This window comes from Canis lupus, chromosome 27 (assembly GCF_048164855.1).
Source record: "Canis lupus baileyi chromosome 27, mCanLup2.hap1, whole genome shotgun sequence".
In the NCBI taxonomy this organism is placed as follows: domain Eukaryota; kingdom Metazoa; phylum Chordata; class Mammalia; order Carnivora; family Canidae; genus Canis; species Canis lupus.
The window spans coordinates 13,930,188-13,949,369 of NC_132864.1; the positions used below are offsets into that span (position 1 = coordinate 13,930,188).

The 19,182-nt window shown below is 49.9% G+C and overlaps 1 protein-coding gene and 1 long non-coding RNA gene across 2 annotated transcripts; one reads left to right on the forward strand and one right to left on the reverse strand.

The window, feature by feature from the left end:
* Positions 1-711: 711 nt before the first annotated feature.
* Positions 712-18,032, reverse strand: LOC140619262 (uncharacterized). Its single transcript, XR_012019172.1, has 4 exons — positions 17,833-18,032; positions 14,548-14,680; positions 11,696-11,760; positions 712-1,150 (listed from the first exon to the last, which is right to left on the reverse strand). It is a non-coding gene; the product is annotated as an uncharacterized lncRNA (long non-coding RNA).
* Positions 8,350-18,119, forward strand: HPD (4-hydroxyphenylpyruvate dioxygenase). The gene is made up of 14 exons (XM_072802414.1): positions 8,350-8,453; positions 8,569-8,595; positions 9,378-9,440; positions 9,772-9,876; positions 10,459-10,501; positions 10,691-10,773; positions 11,723-11,812; positions 13,180-13,283; positions 13,936-14,013; positions 14,544-14,706; positions 14,840-14,911; positions 16,349-16,471; positions 17,595-17,711; positions 17,805-18,119. Exons 1-14 carry the CDS (start codon positions 8,451-8,453, stop codon positions 17,913-17,915), a joined length of 1,182 nt encoding a protein of 393 aa, XP_072658515.1. The 5' UTR covers positions 8,350-8,450; the 3' UTR covers positions 17,916-18,119.
* The last annotated feature ends 1,063 nt before the right edge of the window (positions 18,120-19,182 follow it).

Consider the following 19,182-nt stretch of genomic DNA (forward strand, 5'->3'; position numbering starts at 1 on the left):
GCATTGGGCTCTGTGCTTGACGTGGAGTATGCCTGAGATTCTCTCTCCCTCTGCCTCTGCCCCTCCCGCTCTTTTCTTTTTCTTTCTTTCTTTCTTTCTTTCTTTCTTTCTTTCTTTCTTTCTTTCTTCTTTCTTTTTTTTTTAATTTTATTTATTTATTTATGATAGGCACACAGTGAGAGAGAGAGAGGCAGAGACACAGGCAGAGGGAGAGGCAGGCTCCATGCACCGGGAGCCCGACGCGGGATTCGATCCCGGGTCTCCAGGATCACGCCCTGGGCCAAAGGCAGGCGCCAAACCGCTGCGCCACCCAGGGATCCCTCTTTCTTCTTTCTTATAAATAAATAAATCTTTAAAAAATCCAGGATGCTCCATTCAGTAATTAAAACTTTAATTCTTTTTCAGTCACTCCCTATCCTCACCCAGGCCTTTGTCTGGAAGGGTTCTACACAAGAAAGACAAAAGCATTTTCACAGGAAAAAACCCACAACATTTTAATGCAACTTATCCAGGAAGACTCATTAGGTTCAGGAAATAGGGCAAAAATGTTTTTTTCAAAAATGTTCAAAATGGACTTATATGACTCTCCACCCCTTTTGCCCTGAGCATGGATCTGATGAGTCCCCTAGAAAAGATAATGTCTATTGGGGGACAGCTGCATTTAGCAGACAGCCCCACTAAGGTGCGTGCAGGAGAAAGCCAGAAAGGAGAGTCAGGCCATGAGTTTATTGATGGAAATTAGAGCTAAACAAAAAGTCAAATACACAATCCACAGCCCTGAGATGTCCCCCATCTGTCAGGAGTGGGTGGGAGGGTCACAGTCCTTGTGACATGCCCTCGCCCAACCTCCTGTTTTGGGCAGGAGTCTCAATTAGGAATGCAGCAAGTCTGCACCAGAAATAGCCAATCAGCAGCTGGGTTTTAACTTGTACCATCAGAAAGCAAACCTTTCATCACAGACATCTGCCAACAACCAGACAGTCCAGCAGCATTCGTAATGCTTTCACAGCATATGCTCCACAGAGGGGTGTCCCAAATCTGCCCAGTTCACCGAGTGCAGTGATTTCACCTGATTTTAGCTCCACACGGCTGTGATGAGGCTGGAACAGCAGCAGGTGTCAGCTTGGAGGAGGAGCTGGGCAACCCGGGTCTGTGAATTCAGGATTCCAAAAGTCAGTGGTGAAAAGAAATGTAACTAAGTAAGATGCTGATGGACACATTGATTAGCTTGATTGTGGCAAACATTTATATATGATCAGTAGGAACCCCTGCAGCAGGGTGAGATAGTTGATAGATCTCAAAACATCACATTGTATAACTTTATAGGCAATTTTTAAAGGCTATTTTTATTTGTCAGTTACACCTCAATAAAGCTGAGGGGGAGGGATCCCTGGGTGGCGCAGTGGTTTGGCGCCTGCCTTTGGCCCAGGGCGTGATCCTGGAGACCCGGGATCGAATCCCACATCAGGCTCCCAGTGCATGGAGCCTGCTTCTCCCTCTGCCTGTGTCTCTGCCTCTCTCTCTCTCTCTCTCTGTGACTATCATAAATAAAAAAAAAAAAGCTGAGGGGGAAAAGGCACTGGCTTTTCTTCTGCTGCAGCCAAGTGAGACAGCTTTCCTTTTTTTTAAAATATATTTTTTTAATTTTTTTTATTTATTTATGATAGTCACAGAGAGAGAAAGAGAGGCAGAGACACAGGCAGAGAGAAGCAGGCAGAGAGAAGCAGGCTCCATGCACCGGGAGCCCGACGTGGGAATCGACCCCGGGTCTCCAGGATCGCGCCCTGGGCCAAAGGCAGGCGCCAAACCGCTGCGCCACCCAGGGATCCCTGAGACAGCTTTCCTAACCCTTTCTGTCATAATGGTCTTAGAGCCAAAGTGGATGCCCTCAAAAATATGCTTCTCACAGTCAGGCAATTTCACAAGAGCTCATTAGCAACTTTAAAAACCTGCTTTTTCAAGCCCCAAAAGTTTATCTCCATTTAGAGATTACCTCCCCTTCTCAGTTACCTTTTTCTCCCCCCAGAAGGTCCAAAAGGCAAAAATCATAGTAACAAATCATTAGTTACAGAATATTATTTGGTTTTCAACACTCAAAAGATTTCATTTTTTTTTTTTTTCAAAAGATTTCAGAAAAAAAAAAAAAAAAAAGATTTCAAATTCCAGGGCACTTGGGTAGCTCAGTGGTTAAGCATCTGTCTTCAGCTCAGGTCGTGATCCCAGGGTCCTGGGATCGAGTCCCATATCAGGCTCCCCAGAGGGAGCCTGCTTCTCTCTCTGCCTATGTCTCTGCCTCTCTCTGTGTGTCTCTCATGAATAAATAAATAAAATGTTAAAAAAAAAAAGATTTCAAATTCCAAGCTGTCCACATGGCAAAATTCAAGAAAGTTACATCCCATTGACTTTTTTTTTCTTTCCTTCTTTTTTTTTTTGTGTGTGTGTGTGGTGGGGAGGGCAGAGGGACTCTCTAATTGGGACAATCCCTCTGGCACTTATGAAATTATTGGCATATAACGTTTTACATCAATTTTAACCATACATCCAAATATAATAGCTATGAAATACAAAGGTATTTTAAAAATTCCTTCTCCTTAAAAAAAAAATTCCTTCTCCTTAGATATTTGCAAATGACCTATCAGATAAAGGGCTAGTATCCAAGATCTATAAAGAACTTCTTAAACTCAACACCAAAGAAACAAACAATTCAATCATGAAATGGGCAAAAGACGTGAACAGAAATCTCACAGAGGAAGACATAGACATGGCCAACATGCACATGAGAAAATGCTCCACATCACTGGCCATCAGGGAAATACAAATCAAAACCACAATGAGATACCACCTCACACCAGTGAGAATGGGGAAAATTAACAAGACAGGAAACAACAAATATTGGAGAGGATGTGGAGAAAGGGGAACCCTCTTGCACTGTTGGTGGGAATGTGAACTGGTGCAGACACTCTGCAAAACTGTGTGGAGGTTCCTCAAAGAATTAAAAATAGATGTGCCCAGGATGCCTGGGTGGCTCAGCAGTTGAGCATCTGCCTTTGGCCCAGGGTGTGATCCTGGAGACCCAGGATCGAGTCCCACATCGGGCTCCCTGCATAGAGCCTGCTTCTCCCTCTGCCTGCCTCTCTGTGTCTCTCACGAATAAATAAAAAATCTTTAAAAAAAATTGCTGAATTAAAAAAAAATAGATGTGCCCTATGACCCAGCAATTGCACTACTGGGGATTTACCCCAAAGATACAGATGCATTGAAATGGCAGGACACCTGCACCCCGATGTTTATAGCAGCAATGGCCACAATAGCCAAACTGTGGAAGGAGCCTCGGTGTCCATCGAAAGATGAATGGATAAAGAAGATGTGGTTTATGTATACAATGGAATATTCCTCAGCCATTAGAAACAACAAATACCCACCATTTGCTTCAACGTGAATGGAACTGGAGGGTATTATGCTGAGTGAAGTAAGTCAGTCGGAGAAAGACAAACATTATATGGTCTCACTCATATGGGGAATATAAGAAATAGTGAACGGGATTATAGGAGAAAGGAGGGAAAATGAGTGTGAAAAATTAGAAAGGGTGACAAAACATGAGAGACTCCTAACTCTGGGAAATGAACAAGGGGTAGTGGAAGGGAGGCAGGCGGGGGGATGGGGTAACTGGGTGACAGGTACTGAGGAGGGCACTTGACAGGATGAGCACTGGGTGTTATACTATATGTTGGCAAATCGAACTTCAATTAAAAAATATTTTTTAAAAATTCCTTCTCCTTGGACAGCCCTGGCGGCCCAGCGGTTTAGCGCCTCCTTCAGCCCGGGGTGTGACCCTGGAAACCCGGGATCGAGTCCCACATCGGGCTTTCTGCCTGGAGCCTGCTTCGCCCTCTGCCTGTGTCTGTGCCTCTCTCTCTCTCTCTGTCATGAATAAATAAATAAATAAATAAATAAATCTTTAAAAAAAAAATCCTTCTCCTTTATTTTCATTGCAAATTTACTTAAACTCCTAGCAGCAAATTCAGCATCTGTGGAGTGGGGGTGGGGCCAGCAGTAGCTGGACTACCCCGCCTACACCTTCTCTTTTCCCTCTGATTTGTCTAAAGCTTTGCTCCAGGTCTGAGAACTGATTTAACATTTTCACTCCCATTTGGAGGAAAGAATAATACAAACTTTTGACATTTGGGGTCCAACCAAAGCCCATCATTGGAAATGTTTGGGCTCTTTCTCCTCTTGCCTTGAGGATAAAACAAAAATCAAAAGCAGCACTCCCACTGAGATTTCCCCCACCCCCAATGTAATACTTTTTAAAGATTTATGAGAGAGAGAGAGAGAGAGAGAGAGGAAAACATGAGCAGGGGGAGGGGCAGAGAGAGGGGAAGAGAGAATCTCAAGCACATTCCCCACTGAGCACAGAACCCCATGCTGGGCTCAATATCCTGACCCCAAGATTGTGACCTGAGCTGAAACCAAGAGTCAGACACTCAAATGACTGAGCCACTCAGGCACCCCACTCTCCCTGCCAATGCAGCCAAAAGAGGCAAAGGGATCCAGCTCCTCAACTTCCATGTGGTACCATCTATTGAGTGTCAAATCCCAGAAGTAATTTTACTTCTTACAACATCTTCATCTGCAGCTCAAGCCACTGCCATGCACCATGGGTAACTGCACAGCCACCCAGGCACCAAAGCTTGGCTGACCATTCCAGAATGTCATGCAGGCCCCCCTGCCGCATGTCCCCTGCACAGGTACCAAGTGCTCAGCAAGGGCTTTGGAGAAGGCCTCAGAGCCAATGCCACCTTTGTCATGGTCCCAAGGAAAGAAGCTAGCCAGTGCTTACACAGCTAGGAATCTCATATTCATCTCTTTGAAAGGATGTCAGTGAGTCAGGATCCATTGAGCAAATCCTGTTGCTGCCATCACAGTGTTAGGGGTTCCTAAGCCCACTCCCATGTTTGTTAATGTGCTAGGAAGACTCACAGGACCTAGCGTATGATCATGCTCATGCCATGCCTAAGATGTGTTACAGCTAAAGGACACAGAGCAAAATTAGCCCAGGGAAAAGGCACATGGTTGAAGTTCAGAAGAGACCAGCTACATGACGCCAAGGGTCTTCTCTGGGTGGGATCACATAGGATACACTAATTTCCTCCAGCAAGGGTGTGTGTAGAATATTGTCTACAAAGGAAACTTGCCTGAGCCTCAGACACCAGGGTTTTTACTGGGGGCTGGTCACAAAGACTCTTGCACAGCACATGCCCAGATCCCAGACTCCCAGAAAGAAGGCACATGTTCAACATAAAGCACATGGCTTGTAGGAATAGGAATAGTTTACACACAAGGAAACACTCTTGTCATTTCTGGGGATGCTGGGAACCTTCCTGAAATCCAAGTTGCTCAGTGCCAACCAAGGCTCAACCTTGCAAATAGGCCTTTCTGTGACCAGCAGCCTCCAGCCCGCAGCATTCATTCTTTTCTGCATGCCGGGGCACAGTGGAGGATGAGTCCAAGGGGTGCATCTGAAGGGAGGGCTCCAGAAGCAAGGTCTCTAGAACCCAGCTCCCTGCTCAGGCTGGACAGAAGGTGGTAACTGAGGAACAAGGAGCAGAGACAGCCATACCCAGCTGCTACTGACCTGTCATCCTACCAGGCCCAGCCTAAGGAGAATCTAGGAGGGAACATGGGGGCCCCCAGAGATGGGGCCCTGCAGGTTCTCCCTCCCTGGTTTCTGCCTGCTGTCATAAGAATCACCTAGGAGTGTATCCAGAGTGTGCCTGAGATCCTCAGTGTTTCTGGAAGCAAAGTCCAGAGGGCAGGACAAAGCCACCAGCCTGGCCAGCTGAGCCAGACACTCACCTTCAGCACTCTGAGGCTGCTGATAACCTGCTCCCTGGATTTGGTAAACATTGACTATGTGCCTAGGACACCATCCAGGCCAGGCTCCAGGAGGGAGGTTCAAGTTGGCCCCTGGGAACAAGGGGACGGCATGTTCCTTCTCACCTGGGAGGCTGAGTAGGCTGCACAGAGCCCTTCTCCGCTGGTGGAAGCTTCTGGCCTGCGAGCTCCACTCTGGGCTACCTTCACACTGGTTTTCTCAATTGGAAACCTTGACACCGGGGGCTGAGGTGGACATTGAGGGCAGGTTGGCAAGGCACCCCCAGGAGAGGCAGAATAAGGAGGGGGACACCTTGCCAGCTTCCAGACTTGCCCAGAAAACAGAAGAAAGAAGCTGGGAGAAGTTGTCTGGACTGGTGGAGATCCAACTTCAAAAGCAAATAGGCCAGAGTCTGGGTCTCTATTTTTATCAGCTCTGCAACCTTGCAGACACATATACATTCCCTTCCCTGGGCATAGTCTCCCCATCCGTCCGGTGGGAACACGAACATCTACGTGCATGGAAGGCAGTGTGGCAATTAGAAGCGTGGGTTGTGGAGTCAGAATAACCTGGTTCACATCCCAGCTCTACTACGCCTCTTGCTAACTACATGGCCTGGGAAAGTTCTCTAACTGTCCTGAGCCCATCCTCCAGGGTTGCACGGCAGGGCTTAGCTGAACCTCAGACCTGTGGCTGGGACTGCTGACAGGGCTCCCTGGGGAAGACGGCAACTTGAGAGCAGCTCAGGAGGCCTGGCAGGGTTTGCTGTGGGAGGTGGGAAGCAGGAGCCTCCTCCCTGGCACAAGTCCCTCTCTGCTCCCTGGCAGGGAGGGAAAGGCAGGAGAGGAAAGACAGAAGGGAAGAAGAGAGTGGCCTCAGGCACTTTCTTGCTCTTTGTTACTTTTTCTCATCTGAAATGTGGGAATGGGGGATCCCTGGGTGGCGCAGCGGTTTAGCGCCTGCCTTTGGCCCAGGGCGCGATCCTGGAGACCCGGGATCGAATCCCACGTCGGGCTCCCGGTGCATGGAGCCTGCTTCTCCCTCTGCCTGTGTCTCTGCCTCTCTCTCTCTCTCTCTCTCTCTGTGACTATCATAAAAAAAAAATAAAAAAATAAAAAAAAAATGAAATGTGGGAATGTTGGACCAAATGATCCTTGAAGTCACTCCTAGACACGCTGATCTGTTTTTCCATATTAAAAAAAAAAAGACCAGTGCAGGACATTTTGGGAGCCCAACTGATGCAAGAGGGTAGAGGTCATAACACAGTCGTGGGTCAAGACTGTAAGCATCAGAGGCTGAAAAAAGTTTCCAGGCAATGACGATAGTCAAAAAGTCAGTTCCCTGGAAAGAGGGCAGGATGGGTCAGCAACAGAGTTTCTGGGGACTTGGGGTGGAGCAAGAGCAGGGGGCTGTCCTGGAACCCTCAGGCGAATGCCATGGCTGGCCACCAGTCACCATTCCATCTTTCTTTTTATAAGATTTTATTTATTTATTTGAAAGAGAGTGTGAGAGAGAGAGCGCACCGGCAGGGGGAGGGGTAGAGAGGAAGAAGCAGACTCCTCCTTGAGCAGGGAGCTGACACAGGACTCCATTCCAGGACTCTGGGATCATGACCTGAGCCAAAGGCAGACACTTAACTGACTGAGCCACCCAGGCACCCCACTATTCCATCATTTAGGAATGTGAAACCTGAGGACTCGGGTGTGGGGTTTCTGGGAGAGCCCTGGCGTTCCTCTTGGAGCCTTCTGCTCTACCTTCTACCACTCTGCAGATACTGAGAACCTGGCGCAGAGGGCAGGGCCATAACCTTTTTCCCATTACTCAGTCTGACAACACCAAGGTCCCCTATTCTCTATCAGCTGCCCAAAGCCCTAAAGAAACATAAGTAATCATAACCAACATTAGCAGAGATCTTCCTATGTGCCAGTCTCTATTCCAAAGACTTATGTTTTATCTCACTTAATCTCAACCATACTATTATTGCTTCCATTTTACACAAGGGGAAACTGAGGCTCAGGGGGGTTCCGTGACTTTCCCCAGTCACATAGTATATGGCAGGCCCAGGATTCAAACCCCCAACCCATACCTCTAACCACTATGGAGTAGGACCCTTTTAACTAATTATAAACCACATACTCACTATTCAAACAGGGCTTCAAGACCAGTCCCTAATTCCCTCTCAAATTCTCCCTAAACAACAATTCTACAGCCACTACTGCACTCTGTGTGGCCTTGATTTCTGAGCTTTGGATTCTGGAGAGCAGAGATCACAGTCCCAACTTGGGGTCCTGGAGTGTGCCCTTGGCTCTTTGCCTTGGCTCTACCTCACTGGCTAGCGGGCCTGGGAGAGTCCCTCCCCTGCTCTGGGCCTGACAACATCACCTTGTCCACTGAGATGGCAGCTGGATCAGAGGCTCCCAAGCCTAGGAGCTTTCATGGTTGGATCAGCTCCCGCCCACCCCTAGGAAGGCCAGGAGGCCAGGGGCGGGATCTGCTCTGTGTTAAATACTTCTGTCCAGCACTCCACTGGCCTCTTGTTCCAGTCTTAGAGGAGGACGTCTGACCAAGATTAATCATGGTAAGTGCTTGCTTGGGGCCATGGAAGCCTCCCCCAGTGATGATCTGAAGTGAAACTTCCAGAAGTGCCTTGTGTCTGAGCTTCCAAGTCTTACTGTCCTTTTCTTTCTCCTTAGACGACTTACAGCGACAAAGGAAAGAAGGTAAGCAGGAGGGGGAAATGTGGGGTCAGGGCAAAGAGTAGAAAAGGAATTTCAGTAGGTATGTGATATCCAAGAGTCACACTCAGGTTCATCTGTGCTCACCCCCTCGTTCCCCTGAGATTGAGCTGGAGTCAACCCAGTTCTCCTAAGAAAAACGTTACCTCTTCTTAAATTCCTGCCAATCTCTTAATCCTGTTTACAAGTTCTTTCTAGATTTTTAAAATTTATTTATTTATTTATTAATGAGAGACACAGAGAGAGAGGCAGAGACATAGGCAGAGGGAGAGAAGCAGGCTCCTTGCAGGGAGCCTGATGTGGGACTCGATCTCTAGACCCAGGATCACACCCTGAGCCAAAGGCAGATGCTCAACCGCTGAGCCACCCAGGCGTCCCACTAGATTTTTTTAAATGTGTAACCTCTACTCACAATGTGGGGCTCAAGCTCATGACCCCAAGATCAAGAGTCACATGCTCTACTAACTGAGCCTGCCAGGTGCCCCTGGAAGATCTTTCTAAGGTCTAACTTAAATCCGTGTTGCTGTACCATATAGCAGTTCCCCTCCGTGAAATCTGGGCATGCCTCCTAAGGAGGCTTTCCAATCCCAAACACCCAGGGGCTTGGTTTCTACATGAGAAACATCTTTTGAGGCTTGACAAGGCTGCAGGCTTCTCAGTTTTGGAATTGAGGCTGGGACAAAGAAAGTTGTTAGGGGACACCTCTCCATCTACACTTTTCTAGGCCCACATCCAGAGACAGCCTCTCCCCTTCTCTCTTCTTGCAGCCCGAGAGAGGCCGATTTCTCCACTTCCACTCCGTGACCTTCTGGGTTGGAAATGCCAAGCAGGTAAAAGCCGGGGCCAGGTATCAGAGTAGGAGAAGGCGGGCCTCCAGCTGGGCCTGTGATTGGCCCCTGTGTGGGGAGGATCAGGGCCAGTGTTGGGACCATCCCAGGAAAAACAGTCTTTAGATACTAATTACACAATCAGGCCCTCAGACCCCAGCAGGAAACTTAATCTGACGTCAGAATGGGCCAGGGAGCGGCCTTTCCTCCCAGGATGGACTCTGTACCTGGGGCAATGGGGCAGACAGGCTGAGGGGGACCAGAGGCTCTCAGCTGAGGGCGAGGGATGCCCAGGCTGGCTCCTTGGAAACCCGGTTGCAACTCTGTGATTCAGGCTGCATCATTCTACTGCAACAAGATGGGCTTTGAACCACTAGCCTACAAGGGCCTGGAGACGGGTTCCCGGGAGGTAGTCAGCCACGTGATCAAGCAAGGCAAGGTGAGTCCCCACCCCAGGACCCCACTCACCCAGGAGGCCAGCTTATCTGCCCCTGCTGATCTCTGAGCCTCCTAAGGGCTCTGATGCCTCTTGAGTGAAGTGGAACAGGAGGCTGTTTCTCCAGGCCCACCTGGTTTTCTCCCAGGATGTCTGGTGAGGCTGAGGGAGCATGAGCTGAGAGCCCCCACCAACCCTTCCACTGCACCTTTGTACAACAGATCTTAGGGATCTTCGTTTTATCTCCTTCTTAGCCTGGCCCAACACTGGCCTCACAGATGTTTCGGAGAAGTTAACAGAGGCCTCAGACATCAGACCTGAAAGTCTGAGAAATGCCCTGATCCCTAGGAACCCTGGGGCTCTCTCCCATGGGCAGCCTGAGCAACAGCTCATCTCAGCGGGGATGTTGAGGCAGAGAAGGGGCTGGAACCCACGGTCAAGGAATCCTTCCTGGCTGGGAGGAGTGATGTGATCCTAATGCCCCACTGGGGTGCTTCATGGGTGGGTGGGGAGGAGGGGCTGGGGTACACCTGCATGTGCCAACCTGAACCACCAGCTACACCTCCTTTCTCCTCTACATCTTAGATTGTGTTTGTCTTCTCCTCTGCCCTCAACCCCTGGAACAAAGGTGAGGAGGCCCAAGGGGCTCAGGGTACCAGGGAGTGAAGACTCGGTATGGTGGGTAGGGTCAGGGACAAGGGAGTATGTCTGGTTCAGCGAGGATTCCCCAGCCTAGAAGGAGATGGAGCTCAAAGGCTGACAGTAGAAGTGAGGGGGGCTGTGACTCCAGGGCCATGACCTCCCCTACCGGCCACAGAGATGGGCGACCACCTGGTAAAACACGGTGATGGAGTGAAGGACATCGCATTTGAGGTGGAAGATTGTGACTACATCGTGCAGGTGAGTGTGCACCCGGGCTGCCCTCTGTCCGCCACAGGAAGCCCTGTTGGTCAGGGCTGGGGGACCCGCCGTGTTGGAGTGACAAGCCCAGACACTCGTGTGATGCACACCCAGGTTCCAGGGATGCCCTGCCCCTTGCTAGCTGCCTGCCCTCTCACTCAGCCTCAATTTCCACATCTGTAAAATGGGGACAACCACAGCACCTACCTTACCAAGTCTGACACAGAGGAAATGAGATCATAATTACCATTTCATGAGCACGACTCTGAACCAAACACTATATTCAAGAGGCAGCTTAGAGGTTCAGAGCATAGAAGCCAGAGGCACACTGCCCAGGTCTGAAACTTACTATCTGTGAGACTTTGGGGAAGTGACTTAACTTCACCACTTACAGAATGGGGACAAGAACAGTACCTTTCCTGTAATGCTGCTGTGAGGAAGAAGGAGTTTGGTAAATACCTTCACCTTTGCCTGACATGTGATAAACATAGACATACAGTAAGGTTTCACTAAATAAATGCATGAGCCAGGCATATAAGGCACCCTGCAGAGGGTCTGACATATAGTAGGTGCTCAACCAATGCCAGCTTTTATTCTTATCCAACCACCTGGTCTACAGATGGGCAAGATGAGGACTGGGGGTGGGGAAGTGTCACAAAGTGAGATAGCAGAGGTGGGATACCCCCCCACCCCCAACTAGTTTGTCTCTCATAGCCCCAACTCTGGGCCTGGGCCTCAGTTTCCCTATCTGCCCAACAGGCACAAGGCATGGGTGTCAGGGGCAACAGCTAAAGCTGGCTGTCATTCCTGCCCAGGGCTAGGAAAGCTGGAGGAGCCTGTGGCAGGACAAAGTAGGGGGCCATCCAGCAGAGGCAGGACCATGGAGCAGCCAGCCAGGGCTCTGGGAGGGTCCAGCACTTACTGCCTCTGAGATCCATCTTCTTTGTAGAAAGCCCGGGAACAGGGTGCCAAAATCATGCGGGAGCCCTGGATAGAGGAAGATAAGTTTGGGAAGGTGAAGTTGGCTGTGCTGCAGACGGTGAGTTTGCTTGGATACCCCTACCACTCCCACTGTTAGCTCCCCCGAGATGCCAGGATGCCCCACACCCATCCCTCTCCCCACCAATTCCCTAATGCCATCCCCCCCCACCCCCCCCCCGGTGCCTCAACACAGACATTCTTCTTCAAGTCTGACTGTCTGTAAGGCTTGGCCAGTGTGCAGAGGCTGGTGGGAGCTTCCAGTTCCTGCTGGGTGCTTCCCTTCCTCCCCTGCAAATGGAGGGGAGGGGGAAGATGGTAATGATAACACAAGGATGTAACCCAAGGACAGGGGCTTTGAAGGAGGGAGCAAATAGGGTCTGGGGAAGTTCCACTCTGCTCTGGCTGTGTGACTTTGGGCAAAGTACTCCACCTCTCTGGGATTCATTTAAATGAGCAAGGACTGCAGCTGGACCACCTGTGTGATCTGCAACATGCCACCTAACATTTCTGTGCCTCCAATTTCTTCAACCATCACCGATCCAGGTTCATTGGATGGGCCCAAAGGCTCAAATGAGATCATTCAGCATTTAGAACAGTGCTTGGTATATTGCAGACACCCAGCAAAGATTCCCAAGTCTATGCTCTTGTCATACAGAGATGATCACCGGTCCCACCTCAGGATAAATACAACCTAAAGATCATTAAGATGATTGAAAGAACCTTTTTTATAGATTTAATTTTTTTTAAGATTTAATTTTTTAATGTATTTATTTAGTCATTGAGACAGAGAGAGTATGGGGAGAGGGACAACAGGATTGGCAGAGAGAGAATTTCAAACAGACTCTAAGCTGAGCACAGAGTACAACACAGGGCTCGATCTGACAACCCTGAGATCATGACCTGAGCTGAAATCAAGAGCCACTCGCTTAACTGACTGAGCCACCCAGGCACCCCTTAAGATACAATTTTTATGTAATCTCTAAACCCAACATGGGGCTTGAATTCACAGCCCCAAGATTAAGTCTTACACTTCACAGATGGAGCCAAACAGGTCCCCCAGAACCTTTTGATATAATTTGATCCAAAGCCCTCATCATTCTCACTTAGTTGACACATTTTTATTGAGCACCCATAATGAGCCAGGCACTACCCCAGGTGCTGAGGGCACCATGATGAGCAAAAACAGTGTTCCTACTCTCCCAGAGATTCTGGTCCCATGCGGCAGGCCGACTGTCAAATAAAGTCCCAAACAAATGACAGATTGCAATTCATTTCAGAAAGGGGAATTGACTTTCCCAAGATCACAGAGAGAGTTGGGAGTTAGGGTCAGAGCCAGGTGGGAACTGTGTTGGGTACCAGGAAAGTGGCCCAGTCTTGGCAGGGAGGAGAGCTCAGGGGCCAAGCCAGGCTGTTTTCCACCCACAGTACGGGGACACTACACACACCCTGGTGGAAAAGATAAACTATACTGGCCGGTTCTTGCCTGGATTCGAAGCCCCAGCATGCGTGGACCCCCTGCTTTCCAAGCTGTGAGTGCCCCTCGGGCTGGGGAAAGGAAGGGGGATAGAGAGTCCTGAGTGCAGAGTGGAAAGTGATGCCCTGATGCTCCATGCAGACTGGGCTTCTCTGAGGGGCAGAGAATCTGGGAGCCTTCTGAGGAACTCCTAAGGATCCCCAAGGGTGGCTTGAAGAGGCGGCACAGAGGCTGAGCACCAAGGCCCTTGAACCAACTACCTGGGCTCAAACCCCAGCTCTGTCATCTTTTTAAAGATTTTATTTATTTATTTATTTGAGAGAGACAGTGCATACTTGAGCAGGGGGAGGGACAGAGGGAGAGGGAGAAGTAGACTACCTGCTGAGAAGGGAGCCCAATGATGTGATGTGGGGCTCGATCCCAGGACCCAGGACTATGACCTGAGTCAAAGGCAGATGCTTAACTGACTGAGCCACCCAGGTGGCCTATAGCTCTGTCATTTTCTAGCTATTTAACCTTCAGAGTGACTTTATTTCTCTCTGCCTCAGTTCCCCATCTGTAAAATGGGGCTAGTAATAGCATACAAGTTGACAGCAATGAGGTCCGTCTAGTGTGTGCCATGTCACAGTGAGCTGTCACTGCGGGGAGGTGGAGATTTAGGACGTAGCCTGTCCTCATCTCCTAACAGCTTCCCACCCTACCGCTAGGCCCAGCTGCAGTCTTGAGATTATTGACCACATCGTGGGAAACCAGCCTGATCAGGAGATGGTGTCCGCCTCAGAGTGGTGAGTCCCTGGCCCAACCCCTTGCTGCAAAGGAGACAGGCCCACTCCCCAGTTCTTGTCTCTAGACACCAGAGTGGGAAATGGAGCACAAGCCCTCAGCAGCTTACCCTGATGTCACTTGAGTCATCTGTTTCCTGGAGACCAGAGGCTTTCAGGCTCAAGGTGATCCTCTGAGGACCCTTGGGGAAGCTTGGCACAGAGGGTGTTACAGTCCAGGGAGACCTGGAGGAAGCCTGTCACTACCCCAGATAGCACCCTTGTGCAAATGAGAAGCACGTGCCCTTCTCAAAGCACTTCTATCTGTTGGACCATTGCCATACCACAAAGGTCTTGTTAGAAGACACTTCCCTTCCACCTGAAGGAAAATTGTGATAATAAAGATACAAGTCTACAGTGTGTGTGATGTGGATGGTGGTGGGTTCCTTTCTGGAGACTAGTCAGGGGACAAATTCTGGAAGGTGGAAGTAGGGACAAGGAGCCAGTCCCTGCCTGGCACTCAGAGCCAATGTGTCCTTACGGCCATCCCACAGGTACCTGAAGAATCTGCAGTTCCACCGTTTCTGGTCTGTAGATGACACACAGGTGCACACAGAATACAGCTCTCTGCGCTCCATCGTGGTGGCCAATTATGAGGAGTCCATCAAGATGCCCATTAATGAGCCAGCACCTGGCAAAAAGAAATCCCAGATCCAGGTGAGGTCTTACCTGGACCATGGCTGTTTGGCTGGGGAAGAAGAAAGTAGGGATGAGCTTTGAAGACTCTTTGGGGAGCAGAATGTGGGTAACAGGAGCTAATGACAATGTTTTCCTTGTTTCCCTCCCACAGGAATATGTGGACTATAATGGGGGTGCTGGGGTCCAGCACATTGCTCTCAAGACCCAAGACATCATCACAGCGGTTAGAAGCCCTTTCTTGGCCCTAATTTCCCTTTCAACTCAGCTCCAGAACCAATCTGCAAAATGGAGGAGAGTGGGGCAGGAGGCAGGCAGGGAGGTAGTAGCAATCCTAGGAGTCCCCCACCAGCTCAGGTGGCTGACCAGGATCTCTCACTGGTTCCTGACACTCTGGTGCAGGCACAGTCCCACCCCAGAGAGTTGTGTTTCTCTGCAGATCACTGCTAGCTTTAAAAGTAGCAGGTGCCAGAGTAAGAGGAAGCCTGGATTCTAGTCCTAGTTCTGCAAGTGATTTGCTGTGTGTCCATGGAGGATTCAACACCCTCTCTGGGCTTTAGTTGCCTCACCTTGAAAATGAGGATATTAGGCTAGGAGATTGATTAGGTCCTTTGAGCCAAGTTAAATGTGCTGAGTCTGTGGAACTAGCCCTTGGAGAATCTGGGTCTTGGCTATTCCTGAGGTGACAGGATATCAGAGTGGACAAGAGCCTGGACTGTCCCACTCCGTCCTGGCCTAACCAAGAAATCACTGGACGACCTTGGCAATTTCACTCATTCATTCACCCACTCACTGGATGTGTAGTGGGCACCTACTATGTGCCAAGCACCCTTTTAGGTACTTGGGATACATCAGCCAACAAGACAAGAGTCTCTGCTCTAATGGATACAGGAAACAAAACAAGTAAAATACAAGTGTTAGGTTGTGTGAGTGCTCTGGAGGAGCACCAAGCAGGGCGATGAGAGAGGGAGGGTAAAGACATTGCACATTTAAATAGGGCCATAGGGCCGTCGTGAAGGGCCACATGGAGAAGGAGGCATCTGAGAAGGCAGAGCTGGAAGGAGGGAAGCATGTGGACACGTAGGAAAAGTGCTCCAAGCAGAAGTGACAGGCAGGCAGGCAGGGGAGAGTTGAAGGCACAGCAAGGAGATCAGTGCTGTGCTGGAACAGAATGAGTGAGGGAGAGAGTAGGAGATGAGGTCGGGAGGTGGGAGTGAAGGCAGATGGTGAGGGCTTTCAATCTGACTCTGAGACAAGACACCACCATGGGGTGAGCAAGGGAGTGACATGATTTGACTTGTCTTTTTAAATAAAATCACTCCGCGACTATGTTGAGAATAGATATTTAATCTCTTGATGCCTTGGTTTCCCTAGCTATGAAATGGGGATAGTAATTGTCCAGATATCTCAAGAAATTACTGCACAGACATAATGAGGCAAAACATGGGAAGTACTTAAGACAGACACATAATGAGAATTCCATAAATGTTAGTGATTGCTGTTCTATCAACCAAGCCTACAGGCCCCAGGCGTGGAAGGGCATGAGTTCTGGGGGGATGCATCCTGGCAGGCAGGGAGAACTAGGATAGGGACTCCACCTCCTCCTGGCTAGGGGTGCGGAGCAGGGAGCCAGGAGACTGACCTTGACCCTTCCCTGAGACAGATTCGCCACTTGAGAGACAGAGGCATGGAGTTCTTGGCTGTTCCATCAACATACTACAAACAACTTCGGGAGAAGCTCAAGTCGGCCAAGATTCAAGTGAAGGAGAGCATTGATGTCCTGGAGGTGAGGCTAGTGCAGGAGTGGTTTTTTTTTTTTTTTTTAAGATTTTATTTATTTATTCATAGAGACAGAGAGAGAGGCAGAGGGAGAAGCAGGCACCATACAGAGAGCCTGACGTGGGACTTGATCCAGGGTCTCCAGGATCATGCCCTGGGCTGCAGGCGGCGCTAAACCGCTGCACCACCAGGGCTGCCCTGTTGTTTTTAACAGCTTTATTGATACAAAAGGCACTTTTAAAATGCTCACTTCCGGGCGCCTGGGTGGCTCAGTCACTTGAGCATCTGCCTTTAGCTCAGGTCATGATCCTCGAGTCCAGGGACAGAGCCCCACATCAGGAGGTCTGCTTCTCCCTCACCCTCTGTCCCTCCCCCTGCTCCTTCTCTCTCAAATAAATAAAAAATAAATAAAAAATAAATAAAATAAATAAAAATAAATAATAAAAATAAATAAAAAATAAATAAAAAATCTTTAAAAAATAAAGTGCACAGTTCAATGGTTTTTAGCTATTCACTTATGTTGTGCAGCTACCATCAGAATCAATTTTAGGGCAGCCCCTGATTTCCACCGGAGGATTTTAAATAGGAATGATACGATCTGATTTGTAAAAGATCCCTTGGGGTGTTTGTGGGGAGGGTGGATTGTAAGGAGGCAAGCCGGAAGCAGGGGGACCTGTGTAGAGACTACTGGGGTGATCCAGGACAACCTTGATGGTGGCTTACACGCCGCGGACTGTGGCGGGAAGGTGGTAATGGGAACTTTATTTTTTTTTAATTTTTTTTTTCAATTTTTATTTATTTATGATAGTCACAGAGAGAGAGAGAGAGGCAGAGACACAGGCCGAGGGAGAAGCAGGCTCCATGCACCGGGAGCCCGATGTGGGATTCGATCCCGGGTCTCCAGGATCGCGCCCTGGGCCAAAGGCAGGCGCCAAACCGCTGCGCCACCCAGGGATCCCGGTAATGGGAACTTTAAGGATCTACTTGGAGGTGTCTGGAACTGCGGGAGAATGGGGTCTTTTCTTGGCTTTCAGGTGCAGGAGCTCTTATGGACTTTCTAAAGACTCCACGGTGTCAGAGTAGAGTGTGGGCCAGCTGCCCCCTAACCCAGCCTCCTGTATCCTACCTAGGAGCTGAAAATCCTGGTAGACTACGACGAGAAAGGCTACCTCCTGCAGATCTTCACCAAGCCCATGCAGGATCGGCCCACGCTCTTCTTGGAAGTCATTCAGCGCCACAATCACCAGGTACCAGCAATTCCCAACCAGCCCCGAGGGCAGGCAGGTAGCCTGGCTGGCTCTCTGGGCCGGCCGCTCACTTTCGTCTCTCTCCCCCTCCAGGGTTTTGGAGCCGGCAACTTCAACTCACTGTTCAAGGCTTTCGAGGAGGAGCAGGACCTGCGGGGCAACCTCACCGACTTGGAGACCAACGGGATGATGCCGGGCATGTAAGGCCCTGCGGGCCCTGCGGAGACACCGAGGCCCCGCCCACCCGCCGGCGTACGGCGGGCCACGCCCCCAAGCCTGGAGCACGCCCACGCGCAGGCCTCCTCACTGGCCGCTCTTTAGGCCCCGCCTACCCACCGCGGACCACGCCCCCATCGGCTGGGCCGCTCCCTGCGCCCGCCCTCCCGAATAAAGCCGACCGGTCCCGTGCGGGGACGTGGTGTTTGTGCCGCCCTTTGGCCTGCAGGGGGAGCTCCGGGCCGTAACGCTGCCGCACGCCTCCGAGTTCTGGTCTCAGCCCTACCGGAGCCGGGGAGGCACCGGGTGCACGCGTTTTGTGCTCAGTGGGACCGCGCCGGTCAGGGAGAATTCTGGAACCAAGCAAGGGGTGCAGAGGGATGACAATCTAGAGGGGAAGACAGTATCATTTCACAGAGTGGCAAATGCTGTTATGAAGGTAAAGCGGTGATTGGGAGATTGTGCAAAGGTAAAGCTGGGAGATGTTACAAATTTCAGTCGAGAGAAAGCCCCTCTTGGGGAGGGAGGTGAGGGAATCAGCCAAGGAAAAGCCTGCGGAGAGCATACTCAGGAAGGGTAGTAAGCCTCGAGGTGAAACCGCACTTGACAGCATCCCGTCTGACGGCTTTATGAGAGCTAAAGATGAGCTGTCCCCAGGTTTGCTGCCCTGCGCCCAACTTGGAGAGGGGAGAGTGTCAGCCAAGGGGCTTCGGCGCACATGCCTGCTAAGCAACCTAGAGACATGGCTCCTAGTCTGAGAAGGAGAGCAGGTGGGAGGGATCTGAGCCCTTAGGCTTCTGCCCTCCCGTTTTAAAACCGGAGAAAGGAATTGGGAGCTTCTGATACTTGTCAGATCTTCCTGCGAGTGAGTCAGCTCAGAACTGGGAGCAGACGGATCTGAGTCTAAGGAAAAATTCTAAGTTGATACAATAGGGAAATTGGGGATTTTTCCCCCCCAGCAGATTATAGAAGTCAGGGCTTCTGGGATCATGAACTTCAGAAATGAAAAGAACAGCAGTGAGAAGCCAGAGGAACAATGGCAGCCTCAGTTAAAAATACCTGCCTCTGTTTTCCCATGGCTTATGCAAAGCAGAGAAATTCTGTATCACAGAAGGTTGCAAACTGGTGGCTCATGGGCCAAATCTGGCTCACAGATGTATTTTATTTAGTCTGTATAGTTTTAAACGAATTTGAGTCATCATTTCAGAAAGTTGGGATATTTCACATACAAATTCTAGGATTCTGGTTCTTCTTG